The sequence below is a fragment of the Humulus lupulus genome, chromosome 8 (assembly GCF_963169125.1).
Source record: "Humulus lupulus chromosome 8, drHumLupu1.1, whole genome shotgun sequence".
NCBI classification, from domain to species: Eukaryota; Viridiplantae; Streptophyta; class Magnoliopsida; order Rosales; family Cannabaceae; genus Humulus; species Humulus lupulus.
In genome coordinates, this window is record NC_084800.1 from 42,993,742 (window position 1) to 43,012,736 (window position 18,995).

General features: G+C 34.2%; 1 protein-coding gene across 1 annotated transcript; it reads left to right on the plus strand.

The window, feature by feature from the left end:
• The first annotated feature begins 11,938 nt into the window (after nucleotides 1-11,938).
• Nucleotides 11,939-12,932, plus strand: LOC133795321 (non-functional pseudokinase ZED1-like). The gene is made up of 3 exons (XM_062232774.1): nucleotides 11,939-12,172; nucleotides 12,326-12,419; nucleotides 12,511-12,932. The coding sequence occupies exons 1-3, from the start codon at nucleotides 11,939-11,941 to the stop codon at nucleotides 12,930-12,932; spliced, it is 750 nt and encodes a 249-aa protein (XP_062088758.1).
• The last annotated feature ends 6,063 nt before the right edge of the window (nucleotides 12,933-18,995 follow it).

The window sequence follows — 18,995 nt, forward strand, 5'->3', positions numbered from 1 at the left end:
TGTGGACTTTGAACCCAGGGCCTGGTAATGCGCCTGGGTCGGCTAGGCCGTATGTGTTTAGCCTATTGATGGCCAGTTTATATACTTGGTGTATGTTTTGCATATGTTATCTGTTTGTGGGTTTTCTTGCTGGGCTTCGGCTCACAGATGCTCTGTGGTGCAGGTAAAGGCAAGGAGAAAGCCAACCAACCATGAGTGTGTTGGAAAAAGCTTATACATGATCTTTATTTATTTTCATGTATATCTAATATTAAACAAATTAATACGAGATAGCCTAAAACATGTTTCTAAAATTGAATTCAAAGAAAAACAAATATTAGAATACTTACAGTATACGCAGCGGAATTAAAGAGTCATTCCTTCAGTTTCTCTTACTCTTGTATCCTCTCTGTCGCAGAGTATTATCAAGAAACTAAACCGATCTTCTATTTTCTTCACGATCTTCCAATGTATCCTTAGAACCACCTAGACTAGTGTGGGCAATTCTCAACACATGAGATAGATATAGAGAGAAGAATAGAAAATAACAAAGTGGCTTAGAAAAGGACTTGTGTTTAGAGAGAATATAAAACTATCAGAAAATCTGACTTGTGACTTATCTGTCGTCTCTAAAATCTTCTCTCTAAGCACTCATTTTATAGACTCAATTAGGCCATTTAATTTAATTAAAAAATCAATAAAATAACAGCCATTTTGAAGCTCTAGGTCGAAATTATCATGGGCTATAGGCCCGTGAAATTTCCCATTTGATTATAAGCCCATTGGACTTAAAATCAAGGCCTGTATTATTTTCTATTGATTTAATTAATTAAATAATTATTTAAATCCTTTATCAAATTAATTATTTATAATTTGAACCTTGATTTAAATTTATTTATTAATTTAGATACCAATTTATCTTAATTAATAAATCTGCCATAATTTCTCTTTTCTTCTCAAAATTACACAACTTTGTGAAACTATCCAAAATTGACCTGGTCAACTTTGATAATTCTAATTGATGATTAAATCAATTAATTGAGACTATCTAGATGATTTTATCCAAGGTAAAATGGGGACCATGGGCCTATGAAATCAAGCTCCAATAAGTTATCATAAATCTAACAAATAAATTTACTAACTTATTAATTCCTCGTGACTCCACTATAGACTTGGAATTGCACTCTTGAATTCATAGAACGCTCTATAACAAATATAGATACACTATTAATTATCCATTGTTACAACCATAATTGTCACTCAATCCTCTATAGACGGTCTACAATGAGATAGGACTAAAATACCGTTTTACCCCTCATTGTATTTTATCCTTAAAACACTTAGTTCCTTGTAAATGATATTTCAGTAAACTAATTTAATTACTGAAATGAGATCTCTATCATTTATCACCTTGAACCAAACTAAAAGGAAACCATCATTTCACTTCTTCATCAGAAGCTATAGATGTTCATATCTATGATTAACACTCCCACTCAATTATACTACCGAGTTCCCAAGATGTAATTATGGGCTAGTCCGTAGGGTAAGCTGGTAATGAACAAGTCAAAGAACTCAAATAATACAATCAGTTAGAATACTAACCACTCAGAATTGAGATTGAATTGACCTATGGTCAACTATATGATATGACTAGAATAGATAATAATGGCATGTTTACTTATCTTATCAACTGTCAATATCGGTCCAATCTGATGTAACAAATACATGTGATCTTATCTACTTTGTTAATGTACTGGAAAGAACATAACACTACAATGTGTAAGTAGATCATATCGTAGACTGACAAGTCAGTGTAAATCCGGTGCACTGACTAATCTTAGGACTAACTTATTTTGAACATATAATCATATTTATATTCCACTGTGATTACGTCACTATAAATAAGATTAGCTATATGCTCGGGATTTAATAGAAGTTTATATCAAACAAATAATCATGAAAATAAAACATGTGAGCAAAGTGATTGACCAAGTCAAAAAATGATTTCTATTCTTTTATTGATAATAAAATGAGATTACAAAGAATTTGGGTTTTAATTAGGGCATAAAACCCCAACAGAGTGTAGCAGGCATGAAGCGGCGTGTGCATGTTTGGCCTGCCTGGCTGCCACAGCCAGTGGATTTTGGGAGATGATTGTAAATAAACCTAGATTTTGTCGTTTAGTCGACTTGGTTCAATTCATATGTTGTAAATGTTTCTAAACTGTATTTTGGGATCCCAAGTGTTAAACTTTTATGATTTTCAATGAAATGGAGTTATTTCTAAAGTTTTCCTCTGTTTATGGCTTAATTACACTATTTGACCTAAAACCTCGATTAGTGAGTTGAATGCACATTTTTAAACTCACTTAGTAACGGCTCTAAGGAAGTAGGGTGTTACAATGGTGCTGCATCCGAGGAGCTAGGCAACAAGAGGTGCCCGATGAGTTGCTGCAGGTGCGCATCCGAGAGGTTGGCATGTCCGAGCTGCTGGCTGGGCATCCGATAAGCTGCGCCCGAGCTAGTAGTGGCTGCATGTCCGAGTAGCTGGGGCTGCGTCCGAGCGGATGTTGGCTGCATGTCCGAGCAGCTGGGGCTGTGTTCGAGTGGATGGTGACAAGTGTCCGAGCAACGAGGGTGCATCCGAGGAGCAGCATGCCTGAGGAGTGGCATTGCCAAGAAGCTGTTTGGGTTCCGAGGCACAAAGCTTCCGAGGGACAAAAGAAATTTGATCGGTTAGGAATGGTTAAAGAAACAAGTTCGATGGGATAAAGGAAACGTTTGATCGTGGGTTTACTACAAAAGTGAAAGTTACTGACCGGATGGAAGCTTTTGGATGACCTCAAATACATTTTGCCAGAGAAAAAATTCATCATACGAGTAAATCATATAATAAACTTGGGGGACAAATGTTATCCCCAAAATTTCAATTCGATGACGTGGCAATCAGAAGTGACAAGTGGCAATGCATGGTCAGTAAATGGCACATTAATAGTCAATAAATGTGTTGGCTCTTTGGAGTTGTGATAAAGTGATCTGACTGATCTGATAGAATTTCTGTCCGATCGGTGAAGATTTTTGATTGACCAGTCAAGTGTTTTGCTAGACCAGAGATGTGTCATGATAGACCAGAGAAGTGTCATGCTAGACCAGAGATGTGTCATGTTAGACCAGAGATGTGTCATGTTAGACTAGAGAAGTGTCATGCTAGACCAAAGATGTGCCATGTTAGACCAGAGATGTGTCATGTTAGACCGATGGAGAGCATGGCCGACCAGTGAGGTGTTTGGACGACTGGTGGAGTGCATGGCCGATCGGTGAGGTGTTTGGCCGACCGGTGGAGTGCATGGCCGACCAGTCGAGTGTTTTGGCCGACCAATCTTTCTTCAAGGAGTGAAGTTGGCCGACTAGACAGATCATCGTTATGCAAGCGAAGTTCCAGTAACGGCTTCGGCTAGAATTAGTCGTACCTACACGGGAATCTCTCAGTTTATCCCAAAGAAGTCGCATATTGTTGTATTTTAAATGTTATTATTAATTAAATATTGTGAGAGCAACAGAAATGGCCCAATCAAAGGAAATATCTGATGTACGATCCATGAGCCTATAAATAAATGGTTCATGGCATCATTTTGGGGGATCTGATCTTTTGAGACTGAGAAAAACTCTCTAGTTTTTAGACTTTGGGACTATTACTTGGGGCATTCTGGGGGCATTTTCTAAGAGAGCTTAGAGAGAGAAAGCTTGTATTCTTTAGAGAGAGAAACTCTGTATTTTTCTACTTACACTTGATAAACTCAGTTAACATAGGTTTATCTGATCTTAAGTGTAGATCTATATATCACAACTCAAAGTAGATTAGGCTATTACCAATAAATTGGGGCTAAACCACTATAAAATTCTCAGTGTCATATTTTCTCTTGAAGGTTTACTGTAGTTTTGACGTCTATTCGTCGTTGGCCAAAATCGTGGTCAACAATACCGAAAACAGAAATATCCTTACCGATAAGGGCTAAATTGACGCCCTATTATAAAATTTATCTACAAATATCTCTTCTATATAATAAATGTGTAGATAACGAAAATTATTGGTTTTAACGGTCTTTTATTTTTTTAATGTTAACTTTAACATAATATTCTTATATATAACAGAATATTTTTATATTTAACGGTAGTTTGTAAACACTTAAACTTAAATAAAATAAAATAAATAATAAAAAAATTAAAATAGAATATTTTTAAGATATTTTACAATAATAATTATTTAAAAATAATAAATAAATAAATAATTAAAATATAATATTTTTCAGATATTTTACAATGATAATCATTTTAAAATAATAAATAATTAAACAAATTAAAATATAATATTTTTGAGATATTTTACAATAATAATTACTTAAAAATAATAAAATCATACATTTTATAACTTAAATAAAATCTAATTAAACTTAAACTCACTTATTAGAATAATATCATATTAAACATATAATATAATCTACTGTGAATTAGTAATAATTTAAAAAAAAAAAACTAAAAAAATCTTAAATTTAAAATCCACGTATAATATTTAATATTATATTAAATATATAATCTTTTGTTGTCACTTCCAAATTCAAAAATTAGAACAAATATAAACTTAAACAAAATTAAATAAATTATTTAATTAAAATAGAATATTTATTTTAAAATTTATATGACATTAATATATATTTAATAAAAATAATTAATAAATTCTATAAATAAAATTAAACAAATGTGTATATATATTTATGTAAAACTTCTTATTCCTAATTTTTGGGCCTAAACTTAAATATTATTTTATTGTTTTAAAGATTAAAAGCAACTTTTTATTTAATGAGCTGGCAAAACAAAAAAGGGCGAGCACATCTATATTATATTGCCTCCACGACAAAGCAGTTTTGCACATGGAGGAGACACAGTATTTTAAAAGTGCAGAAGAAACTTATTTAAAAAAATGATGCCACAAACCAATAAGAATAATTCTTCTAATTTTTTGCCTACTTATCATTTCCTATAAATTCTAAGTGAATTTCTTGAATAAGGACTTTTTCATTCGTATACACATTCATATACAGTTATTATGTAGAATTTTAAGTAAAGTAATTTTTGACTTAAACACCGGAGCCTATTTTTTTTTTTAGGTATATATCCCGACATATAATATGATTAAAAAAAATAATAAAAAATATGAGTTAAAAGAAAAAGTTATCAAGATTAAATCTTTCTATCCATAATTTTATTTATAGAAAGATATAATAAAATTAATTGTTGGTACTCAATAATTTATATAGCGTTTCATTGTAAAATTTGTACATCTACTAGTTGATTAGTTTCGGTTGCAAAGAGTTTACTACAATTTGTTTTGATGTGAAGGAGTGCAGTAGAATTAATTGTAGCACATTAAGGCAGCCGCTGACCTAGTGAAAATGGTCTTGGACTTTTACAAATTTGGTATCTATTATATGTTCCTGATATATTTTCATAATCTTTTTAAAAATGATTGTGATAAGACTGATATATTTAAAATATATATTATTTATATGTATTTTTTAGAATATAAAAAAATAGAAAAATATAAAAAAAATGTATAATATATATTAATTTTTAATAAAAATGGATCTACTAATTAAATTTTGGGATGCATATATATATATATAATAAAAAAAACTATTTATTTTCCTATTTCACCCTTAAATGCCACGTCCCGAATCTATTTTTTTAAGTATAATATCTTAACTATAATTTTAAATCAAAATTGACTAATTAATATGAATATAATATTAATGACAACTAGAGATTTTGTAGAGATGAGTATCTTTTAAGAAAAAACAAGTATCAGAGAACGTGACTCACAGAGAGTGAGTCGTTGTAGGAGAAATATTGTGTCATAAGAAAGATAGGGAAAGAGATACGGTAGGTGTTTCGCTACTTAACTAACAATTTGTTTTTTTTTTGTTTTTAAAAGTTAAAAAATGTGTTTTGAAAATAAGTTGGGTATTTGATGTTGTTTTCAGAAAATAATTTTTAAAATTAAAATTATAAAAAATTAAAAATTTTAAGAACAATAAAAAGTTATTTTATGTTATTTTCAAATTTTTTATTATATCTATTTTTTTTTTCTTATACCATTTTTTTAATTATTATTATCTAACATGTCACATCATTTTCACTCTCATTAATTTATCTCTCTTCATTTTTTCTCGCATCACTTTCTATCTCATTATTTTCTCTCTCATTACTTTCTTTCTCCTTATCTCTCTTCATTTTCTCTCGCTATTTTCTCTGTTATCACTTTTTATCTTTTTATTTTCTCTTTCATCATTTTCTATCATTTTATTTTCTCTTGCATAATTTATTATGTCATCATTTTATCTTTCATCACTTACTATGTTCTCACTTTCTCTCTCATCACTTAATATATCCTCATTTTCTCTCTCATCATTTTTTTCTCTCGCCATTTCCTCTCTCTCTACTCACTTCTCTCTATTCACTTTCTTTCTCATTTTTTCTTGCATCGATCAATTTCTCTCTTTTTAATTTATATTTCTTTAAATTTTCTCTCCTTACTTTCTCACTCCTTATTTTTCGTCATTTTTTCTTTCAAATTATTTTATCTTATTATTTATTACAAACTTTTAAAAGATTTTTTATCTTTGTAAATATATCTGTTAATTTTTTATTTAAGGTTTAAAAAATAAATAAAACTAAAAAATTGTTTTTAGAAAACATTAACCAAACACCTCTTGTTTTTTGAAAACTACAAAAACTTTTTTCTGTTCTCATTTCTGAGAACACAACTTTAAAAACAGAAAATAGAGCCAAACGGGCCCTTGGCTTCTTAGCTAAAAATAAATGTTTTCTGTTTTTAAAATTTAAAAACTGTTTTCTGAAAACAAGTATGAAGTGTTTGACATTATTTTCAAAAAACATAAATTTTGAGAACAAAAAAAATTTGTTTTTAGTTGTTCTCAATTTTTTTTTGTTAATTTTTTTCTCACATAACTTTTTTAATTATTATTATCTTACTTCACTTTCACTGTCATTAATTTATCTCTCCTCACTTTTTCTCTCCTTACTTTATCTAACATCACTTTTGATCTCCTTATTTTCTCCATCATAAATTATTATCTCATTATTTTATCTTTTATCACTTCTTATATCCTCATTTTTTTTATCTCGTAATTTTCTCTCTCATTTTTTTTGCATCAATTTCTCTCTTCTCAATTTTTCTTCCTCAAGATTTCTCTCCGTACTTTCTCTCTCCTTATTTTTCATCACTTTCTTTCACATTACTTTATCTCATTATTTATTACAAACTCTTAAAAAAATTCTCTTGTATATATATTTATTAATTTTTTATTTAATATTTTTTAAAAATAAAACTAAAAAAATTAATTTTAGAAAACATTAACCAAACACCTATTGTTTTTAAAACTACAAAAACTATTTTCTGTTCTCATTTATGAAAATAAAAAAAATAGAAAACAATGTCAAACATGCCCTAAGATTCTTCCAAACATTATTACAATACTGGCATTTTCATTGTTTTCATTTGAAGCCCAGTCACATAAGGGAGAGTACAATGCACTCTTGCACTAGGGGCATGTGTGCACTACACACATGAGAGAAAGAGAGTGAAGATGGGAGTTGACAGAGTGGGGCCCATGCGCAGAGAAGGAAAAAAAGCAGATGTGTACGACACCTGTCGCGGGCTGGGGCATTGGCATCTCTGGGGTCGTACGGGCTTGGTTGGTATTTGGGCTTTGAGGTTACAAAAATACTAATTTTTATGTTTTGGGTTTCAAAATCCGTTTTCTTTATTTCCTTTTCAGCTTTGATTACTTTCTTATTCTTATCTTCCAAATTGTCAAAAATGAGAATTAAATATTTTTATTTATAAATATTAATACAAATCTATCCTTATTATTTGGCGTTTATTATTCTTAGTTATTTCGGTTATATTCACTAAAACTAATGGTTTTTACATTTAAGACTTTTGTTTTTTAATAGCATATTTAAGATCATAATAGTTTAGGTTTAGTCTCTCACCATATTGAAGACATAATTGTTTTTATTTAATGTGGCTTATGGTAGAACAAATAACGTCTATTTTTTGTCCATTGTATTTGTTGACGCCGTTTTTCGTCAACAGTGAAACAAGAGCACGAAAACAATGATTGGTTATGGCCAAGAAAAATACGATCACACAAATGAGATTCTGTACGTGGTTCAGCAGTTAACTCTGCCTAGTCCACGAGTCCTTGTTATTAGAACTTTGAGATGATCTCTGGAAATTCCTCAAGAATGAATTCTCCAGAGTTTTCTCTCAAGATCACAAAATATTCCGTCCTTTACAATGGTGCATGACCTCTCTATTTATAGAGGAGGTTTCTGAATACTATCCCACATATTTCGGGAAGTTATTGTGTATATGTAAATAAATTCAATGGCATTAGAAGCCTGTAATCCTATATACAAGGAAACGTCTCCTGAAGATCAGGGAGCGTATAACTGAATAATAAATATCCCTTGATTATAGGGGATTTACAGCAATGAATGCAGATTGCGTCTCTCTTAGATGATTCACTAAGATATTCAAAGTTGTCAGCTTATATTGTCAATACCACGTTCACTCGGGTCTCTTAATGACTTTCGAGCTATAGCATTTTCCCGAGATTATGTGGCTTCGAGCTCATACTTATGTCAGGCTCGGAACCCCTGATCCGAGGTCTTCTGAGAACAGACCCACTTCGATATCTGCCTTTCAAGTTCGTGAGGGTTTCGAGGCTATCATCTTCGAAGTCGCCCTTGCTTCCTAGGCTCGGCGCCTAGGTTGTGGACACGTGTTCCAGACATTACGAGCCCATTCCTAAGAAATCCAACTTTCGAGATCACAATTCTTAAGGCTCGAAATCTGGGTGTAACAGTATTGATTGTGACTTCACTTTTATAATTCTATTTTAACAAAGTTAACAGGTCTTAGATCTTTATAATGACTTTATCTCACTTTTTTTAATCAATTTTGGAGTGAAGAGTCTCATCATATATCTTCCTTAGCAGCACCTTTTACCTCCCTATTTTTTTTTACAATTATTTAGTTCTTTTGAGTTTTATTTTTACCCGTTATAATCTATACTTTAATTAGGCACAATTAAATTCCCTAACCTTTCTTTATCCAATATGTTTTAAAGCCATTTTATTTATATTAATTATATTATAGCAATATTTTTTTTTGTATTACTGTATATAAGTATATTTATTGGTAAAAGATTTCTAACTATAGAATTAACTTAGGTTTTTCTCATAGGGTATCGTAAAATATACCTTATAATTAAATTAAGATTTTCAATTTATACCCTAAATTTCGAGGTGCTTTCTACATCTATTAATTTAAACTTTTTATTTTAAACTTGTCTTTTAAGGTGGCGTTTGGTTACAAACTACACACACTACCAAGACAACATTTATAGAAAAAATGTTGAAAATTGTTGTTGTAGACGCATTGGTAAATTTTTTTTCCAATACTTGTGAGGAATATTGGAGTTGAAACTTTATACTTTTGAGGTATTTTGATACTGATTGTGTTATGGACTCTAATAATAAAGATATACAAGTTTGTGAATTTTTTTTTTTGGTTCTAGACTTGTAACTCGTTATCACTCTTATTGTAATTGATTAATGTTATATTACCCAATGTTGACCACGTTTTTGGCCAACGACGTATAGATGTCAAAAACGACAAAAACATTCAAGAGAAATAAATGACATAGACGATTTTTTATAGTGGTTCAGCCCCAATGTGTTGGTAATAGCCTAATCCACTTAGAGTTGTGATTATAGATCTACACTCAAGATCAGGTGAACCTGAGTCAACTGAGTTTCTTCAGTGCAGATTATAAGAATACAAGAATTCTCTCAAAATACAAGTACTCTCTCTCTAGAAAATTAGAATTCGAAAAAGTCTCATTTATGATGCCATAAGCCTTGTATTTATAGGCTCAGGATCGTACAGATGATGTCCCTCATAATTGGGATATTTTGTTATTCTCATTATATTTAATTTACAATAATATTCAAAATATAACAATACACTATATTCATGGGATAAACTGAGAGATTCCCGCGCAAGCCAAGACCGATTCTTGTTGAAGCCGTTTCTGGGATCTCTTGCGTAGCCCTGCTCTGTCTAGTCGATCCATATCACATTCAAGTTGGTCAGCCAAACCTTCACTGGGCAGGCATGCACCTGGCTGGGCAGACATAGTCATGACTGGTCGGACATGGTCATGACTGGGCATACATGCACTTGGCTGGGCAGACATGCACTTGGCTGGGCAGACATGGTCATGACTGGTCGGACATGGTCATGACTGGTCGGACATGGTCATGACTGGTCGGACAAGGTCATGCCTGGGCAGACAATCATATGACTGGTTGGACAAGGTCATGCCTGGTCGGTCATGACACTTGACTGGCCAGTCAAAATTCTTCATTGGTCTACCGAGTCACTCCTAAGCCAGATCACCCAACCATTCCTTGCCATTTGTCATTTCTATTGCCACGTCATCTCTTTCAAATTTTGGGGATAACACCCAATATCATTATTAGTCATTCTACAATTCTACTAAAATAATTGAGACTAAAAATTGATTTCTAAGTTGAATTTAAATATGAAATAGTCATTTTAAAAAAAATATAAAATCACTAAGGCTAGTTACAATGAAAATAGTTGTAACTTGTAACCAGTTACAATATTTCTCGGTTTAAGAGTTGTAACCGACTACGATTTCTTTTTAGTTCCAAACTTCTAATTCGTTATCACTCTCAAACTAAGAAACATTGGTACTTGTACTTTAAAATTAAATTATCATTTGCTGTCTTTTAAAATTCTACAATTTTTAAAATTTAAAATTTAATTTCAGATAAAAACAATTTAGTAGGATATTAATGATAAAATATTGTTAGAAAAACCATTATAGTGGAGTTAAAAATTTATATTAAAATACATATATATATAATACAAAAAAAATTAAGTGGTCCCCCACTTGCGCTATTCTCTCCGCCCCTAGTTTGCACAATAAACCGTTTAAATTTACTACGTGCAACACAATGCATGGAGTTGTATGCCTGGACACATTACCTCGTCTCAAATATCAGTTTTTTCATTTTTTTTAAAAATAAATAAGAAAGATATCATTGCCCACTCAAATTTCATATCTTAAAATGAAAAGAATAAACTTTTTATTTTTTTCAAATGGAACCCTTGGCTGAAAAGACAAAAAAAAAAAAAAAGGAAATTCCCTGTAATACTAACTTTTTGCTATAAAATTTCAATTTTACGGTCCAAGTTTTACTCTTTCATATTTATATTGCATTTTTTTCAATTATAATGTTCCATTAATTTAAAATTTTCAAAAATACAGTCTTGCTTGAAGCTAAGGGCTGATTTCCGACCACCCTCCTAGATTCGCAGTTCTAAAGTTGTCGTCATTGGCTAAGGTCCCAAACGGTGGCGTGGTTGCGGTGAGTGGCGCGGGCTTGGTTGGAACGACAACGGAGAACGTGAACGGGCGTCTCTAAGCATGTGGATGGGTAGTGATGGGTTGTCCGAGAGGTTTGGGCAAGGTGGCCAGCTAGAACGTGGATGAGTCTTTGTTTCATAGTGGTGAAGTGAGTGCGGCACATTGTATCTTAAGGTTGATATCTAAATCAATGTGTTCCTTGTTTTTATTTTCAATTGTCTTTTGATATAGAAGAAAAGTTGTTCATTGGTTATCTATGTCAACGTCTCAATACCATGGTCTCTCTGTCTCTCAATCGATGTGTTTATTTACAATAATCGCATGAAAATGAGATTATGAGACCAGACCACCCACAACCAGTCTCCCCTCCCCTCGATTAGTCCATCTCCTCAAAATCAATCTTCTTCTTTCATTATGTTTTCATGCTACACAAATAACAAGAACAAGACACAGGAAAATGAGTTCTTTATGAAGAATGGAGCTGCAGTGTTAGAGCATACCATTCTTTTGTTTAGTGGAAAAACCAATCCACTTCGATCATACTCTTCTCAACAACTCAATAGGGCAACGCGCAACTTCGATTCTAGTAGGCTGATACACCAGAGTGGGAACAACAAGTTGTATAAGGGGCAATTGATGGAGAAGATTGTGAAATTTCGGTGAAAAGGTTCTTGCCAATAAGTAAAGAAGAAGATTTGAGAACGATTGCAAATGAAGTTGCAGTGGCATCATGGATGAGTAACCACAAAAAAGTTTTGAAGCTCTTGGGGTACTGCATTGAGACAGAGATGCCTTCTGTAGGTGTATGAGTTCCCGATTCATGGCAATCTCTCTCATTTTGTCAAAACATATGGTGAAGAAGCACCACTGCCATTTGAGACCAACTTAAGGATTGGTATTTGAGGCAAATGTACTTGCTTTTCTCCACCACAGCCATTCAAAGACCTTCATCTATCAAGATATACGTATCCAAATAGTGTTTTTAGACCAAGACTATGCTGCCAAGCTGTTTGATTTTCAATCATCACTTCTGATTCCTGAAGGCAAAACTCATGTAGATGTGGATCAGATTAATGGGATTGTAGGGTATATATCTCCTGAGGCATGTTTTCATGGACGTTATTTAGAAAGGAGTGATGTCTATGGTTTTGGGGTTCTACTATCTGAATTATTGACAGGAAAGAATTTGGGACAACTACTTTGGTATATTTATGATTCGGCTGATAAGAAAGACCTGAATACTCATAGATCTAGGCTTGCCTTTTTGTTTTATTCATATGCAAAGGCAAAGAAAGTTTATGGATATGAGAGTGAGTCTGAGTATTCAGGTCGGTATGTTGCACCTCGCAAGGCTCATGCAAAGAAGAAAAAGGAAACAAAAAAGGATAAAGGCAAATATATTTCTTAGTTTTGTTTATGATGTAGACATTTATTAGTTTTTTTAGAAGGATCATGTTTCTAGTGTCTAAAGTAACTTTATATTTCTTATTTTCCAATTGATCAAATATCTTAAACAAGTTAGAGATTCAAATGTTATTTTTTTTCTTTTATAACTGAAGAACCTTAAGGAAAAATTAAATGAAGGCCAATGAAACTCAAATAGAAGCCCACTGCAACCCATTGCAACTCTTAATATGAGTTATACATATGAATTACGAATGCAACCTAAAGCAACACATGGCTTGTAACGCCCTACTTCCTTAGAGCCGTTACTAAGTGAGTTTAAAACATGCTTTTAACTCGCTAATCAAGGTTTTAAGGTAAACGTGTAATTAAATCATGAACATAGACTCTTCTGCCTCAAAGGGGTCTGTAGTCCCTTCGAAGTTTGGAGAGTGCTGTTTCTAGAACCTCTCATACACTGGCTCCATATTCGGTAATGGATATGGCGAGTAGTTCGCCACTGGCCATCCCCCATATTGACCAACTTGTTGGGGTGCTGGGGCCATTTGCTGTGGCTGCGGCTGAGGCTGAGTTTAAGCCTGTTGGCGTTGTTGTTGCAAAAGTTCCATGACTTGTTGTCACAGTCTAGCGATCTCTGCAGTGTTGTCAGCTGGTGGTGCCGGCGCGTTGCGGCTAGTAGTAGCACGCACTCCCCTTCTGCGAACTGGAGGGGCATCATTGTTCGCTGGAACAACGTTGAAGGCGCTTCTGTTGGTGCGTGCAGATCTTCGGAGCGACATCTTCAACAAAGTTCTAACAATCGAGAACATGTTAGAACTTATCCTAATAGGCTCTAAGGCAAAACTTATTCTAAGACAAACATATCTCGGACCTATTTATTATGACTTCTTATGAAAAATTATATAAGTCTTCTTTATTTAAACTGGGTTTCTATACTTAGAAAAACAAGATCTTTATTTTCTAAGTATGTTTCTAATTATCCTATATGACTTAATTCTCAGGCTCGAAACTCATCTTTGTTCCAAAGTTAACCATATTGAGGGAGGGCTGGGATCAGTAAAATCGTTCCCACTACTATGGCCCCCTAACTCTCAATAAGGAAACTTGGTTCATTGATTCGTATCCACCCTCACCGAACTTAGTCATTATTCATTTTATTTAGTATTTATTATGATTGCAAAAATAAAATCAAACTTATACATGATAATAAAATAACATGATATTTATTTGGAAAAAGCGTTTTTCACTTATTACAACCATAAAACAAACATTAAATAAAACAAACAATGAAAAACTAGCTATTCTAAAAATCAGGATCTTCTACATCCGATCCTTCATCTAGCATGTCATCATCTATCTCCTCATAATCGTTGTTGTCTTGAGCCTCAAAATTTCCTCGGGGAAGATTCAAGAAGATCCTATGTTTTTGCTCATTAGTGAATTGAAACTCTAAATTATAGGTGAACTTAAGTATGAGAGAATAATATCTTAGGGCTACTTGTAAGTCATCATCATTATTTATAGTCTCCCATATTTCTTCTAAAGTTGAAATTACTGAAGGAAAATCTTTTAAAAGCCTAATTACTAGGAAATATTGTTCTGCATCTCTCATCATGATTTTCTTAGTAATCTGAAGATGGTCTATCTCCTTGTGGAACAAAATCAATCTTCGAGTAATTTTCTCTAGTGCTCCTACGGTGTTTCTTGGTTCCCTTATTCTCTTTAAAGCCTTAATGGCTCATATATCCTCATTGCTTAATGCTCCGTTCATACTTAACTGAAAACATAAATACTAAAATTTTTAGCTATACACATAGGCAAAATAACTATAACTTAAATACTTACTTGGCAGTCAGATTCAGAGCTTTTGAGTGTGTGTATCGAGGAGAACTTCATGCGAAGGACCCGTTTGCTCTGATACCAACTGTAATGACCCAACTACTCTAGACCTTGGACAATTAACGAAAACTATACATAGACACTAATCTTTAACAAAACTTACAAGTGAAAAGATCATAACTTTATTAAAACTTGTAAAAAAACAAATGTTAGACTTACATAAAATCTCAAGTAGGATATGGGATCCCATTGTTTTAAAAACAAAACATAACTTAATGGTAATTAAAAAGATTACATAATAAAATGCGGAAAAATACATATAAAAACCATAAGAACAAAAACTACATCCTCGAATCGAAACTCTCGGCTCTTTGAATCCATTCCGCCTCAATACACATTCCCCAAGCATCCACGAACCTTTCCCGCCACTATTGGTGTTTGAGGATATTGAGATTAGCAGGAATTGGGAAGCGTTAATTATAATTAACGGGTTAAGCGGGAAGTACCAATTTTGCCCTTGAGTAGGTTTAAAAGGCTTAGGATGACACAAGGGTATTTTGGTCTTTTTGGGAGGATATATGTGACTTAAGTGGCTTAGAAGCTGTGGAATAAACAGAGTAAAACAGGGGTTTGCTTCTTCATTCCCGTACCTTCTCCTAGCTTCATCTTCTCCATTGCCTTCTTTGAGAGTTTTGAGCTCTAGGTGGGATATCAAGCTAAAGAACTTCAAGGCTGAGTTGGTAGACTTGGTTCTGCTTGTGTGGGAGTTCAAAACAGGTTTTGAGGTAAGTTTTGATCACTGAACTTAAGCTATGCTCTGTTTTCGTTTTAGCTTTTCAGTCATGGGTTTTGATGTGGAAAGTGTGAATCAAAGGGGGTTTTAGTGTTAGTTTGATTGGGGTTTGATGTGAGTAAGCTAAGGGTGTTGTTTGGGGGTTCAATTATGTGTTAGGAAGAGGTTCTATGAGGGTTTAAAGGTCTGGTTTGAGAGGGAATTGCACAGGGAGAAAAACTGGTTCGTGTGGCCGACTTAGCCATTCTGGGCTGAGCACCGCGGCGCAACAGGGGAGCGCTGCGGCCCTTGGCGTTTGGCAGGCAGGGAGCCTCTCTGTCTGGAGGCGCGCCGCGGCGCAGCAAAGGGGGGGGGGGGGCCGCGGCCCTTAAGGCCAATTTTGCTAAAATGAGGTTTTTGGCTCGGGGATTCAAACCATAGGCCTCGGGGTTGAATCTAGTACCCGGTTGGGTAGTGTTTGAGGTCTCGGGGGCTGGGTTTTGGTTTGGGAACCCTCGGTTATCATTTTTATTGATAAATTCTATAATTTGGTTATGACCAGGTGACCGTCAAGGATTTTAAAGGTTGATCGTTCTCAGTGGTCGTTCACATAATATTCTCACTCGAACCAGAGGTAAGAAAACAGTGTATGAATATAGTTGCACCCTGTACAGGTATATGGCATGTATGATTTGATATTTGAGGCATGCTGGTTGATATATGTGGACATGGATTGCATATTAAATGCTAGTGAATGCTGATTACCTGCTTGAGACACTGACTAGTCAGGGACCGACTCTAAAGTCGAGAATCATGCATTGAATGGCTCTATAGCATTAATGCCAGACCGACCTTAGGGTCGAGAAACTTATAAGCGCTTGCCTGGTCTACGACCAGATGGTTATAGCCAAGGTATATGACCCCGGTGACTGTCTGTCGCAAGGCTAAGGGACGTTGTCCATAGTTTCGACTCTAGAGTCGTGAGGAAGGTTATGTTGGTGTCCAATCACCATGCACCTGTCCTGAACAAGCTTATGAAAGAATCACCTATCTGTTAAGCCCTGGTGACTCTATCGTCACATGGCTAAAGGGAGCGATGCTCATTATTGTGACTTTTGGCTATTGTCACCTATTTGTTGGACTGATAGTCCTGAATGGTTATTATGATCGTTGGTGATATTATATCATGTTTTATTATGTTTTCTTGCTGGGCCTTGGCTCATGGGTGCTGTGTGGTGCAGGTAAAGGAAAGGAAAAGCTTGGCCAGCCTTGGGTGGAGAGCTTGGGCGATGTAATGTACATACAGGGCCGCTTGACTGCCACGGTCAAGGAGTTCTCAAAGGGACTAGGGGTTTACCCTATTTTTGCCGCTTAGGCCGGCGGGGATTGTAAATTTGAAACTATAGCAACTCTTTTGTATTACGAACTACTTGTAAACATTTTAAAAGGCTCATGAGCAGTTTATTTACTTAATGAAATGTACCCTTTCCTTTTTACCGGTTTTCACCTTAACCTGATAATGATACTTAGATCACGTTTTTAACCAAAGGACTCGGGTAGCGAGTCAAATTTCCGGTTCACTGTTCACCGTAACTATTTTGGGGTAACTAGGGCGTTACAATCTATCTTTCTCAAGCATATATGCAATTAATCTCAATTAATCAATATGATATCTCTATTCGCTATTAATTAAACAAGACATCATTAAGCAAAATTTATTCTTAGACCAAATTCATAGAGTTCGTGGAATCTCTCAATCTCACATCACTCTATGTCAAATCTTCTTATGTCCAATCTATGTTTATCTTTATCAAGCATAAACCTTAGATCTCAATTCACAATAATGATGGCCAAACATTAATATGAGAAAATTAAATCAAGAAGAAATGAACAAACGAGAAGAACTTCATAAAAATAATAATAAAAACCACAATTCAATAATCAAAATAGATTCATCTAATACTCTAGCACAAAAAGAGTTTAGTTCTCCATTACAAACATAAACATAATAGCAATGTAGTTGTTCATAATTAAAAACTAAAAATAAAAGGAAGAAGAAAGAAACTAGATATAATGGTGATGATGTTGATGAAGTCTAGCCTCCTTTTCCTTTCCAAGCATGTAATCCTCAGTCTAATCTCCTCCAAAAACGTAATTAGAACCCTAATTCAACTTTTCCTTTTATATCCCATGCAAAAAGACCTCTTTTTCCCTTCAAAAATCGCAATTTAAGATTTCCGTATGGATCCGGGCGCTGTAGCCCCTCAAACAGGCGCTGCTGCGCTACAAAAAAGCCAAATACATGCTCTCTGTTTCAGTAAGGCGCTGCAGCGCTTAATGATGGCGCTGCAGCCCTAATTCAGGTTAGAAATTGCGCTGCAGCCCCTGAATATGGCGCTGCAGCCCTATTTCGCGAATTTTTTTTATTTTTCTTCGTTTCACTTCCGTTTTGTACGAATTTCGCGCCACATTTCCTTGGACCCTAGACAAACACAATACAAGCATAAAACCAAACAAAACACCCTAAACACCTACAAATTAGATATAAAATGACACTAATAAGTGAATCTAAAATACACTTATCAAACTCCCCCAAACTTGACAATTACTCGCCCTCGAGTAATGTTGACGCCATTTCTCATCAAACAGTAAAAGAAGAGCACGTAAACAATGAATGACAATGGCTAAATGAAATAAAACAAATCAAACACGCGATTTTTACGTGGTTCAGCAGTTAAATCTGCCTAGTCCACGAGTCTCTGTTCTTAATCTTAAGATTATCTCTGAAAATTCCTTAGCATGAATTCTTCAGAGTTTTCTATCAAGGATCAGAATTTCGGTCCCTTACAATGGTGCATGGCTTCTCTATTTATAGAGAAGGATGCAGAATACTATCCCACATATTTTGGGTAGTTACTCTTTTGTGAATAAAATAAATGGCTTTAAATGCCTATAATCAGATATAAAAGGAAACGTCCCTCCAGACCAGGAAACGCATAACTGACCAAATAATATCCCACGATTCTTGGGGATTTACATTAATAAATGAGGATTACATCTCATATTTATAATACTTGTAGATATTCAAGGTGATTATCGCGTATCTCTAAGACTTTAGCATCCCAGGTCTCACGTCATTGTTCGAGCTAATGGCATCTCCCGAGATCACGTGTTTTTCGAGGTTGTACGTACATCTAGCTCGAGACCCCCGATCCGAAGTCGTCCCCAAAGATGAGTGTGTTCTCGGAGCTACCTTTCGAGATCGAGACCATTTCGAGCTCATATATTCGAGGTCATATATCGTACTTTGCAGGCTCGATATACAATCCTGGAGCATACTTCAATCCTTACGAGACCATTTGTTGCGAATCCAACTTTCGAGGTCATATTTACCATGGCTCGAAATCTGGGTATAACAAGTAACGACTCAAAACACACACACTAAATAATAACTAA

Excerpts from the sequence above, each read along its gene's own strand:
- LOC133795321 (XM_062232774.1), top strand. The coding sequence starts at position 11,939 with ATGTTTTCATGCTACACAAATAACAAGAACAAGACACAGGAAAATGAG. Across the intron at positions 12,173-12,325 it reads GGCAATTGATGGAGAAGATT|GTGTATGAGTTCCCGATTCA; the intron begins GTGAAATTTCGG and ends TGCCTTCTGTAG. Across the intron at positions 12,420-12,510 it reads TGAGACCAACTTAAGGATTG|ACCAAGACTATGCTGCCAAG; the intron begins GTATTTGAGGCA and ends TAGTGTTTTTAG.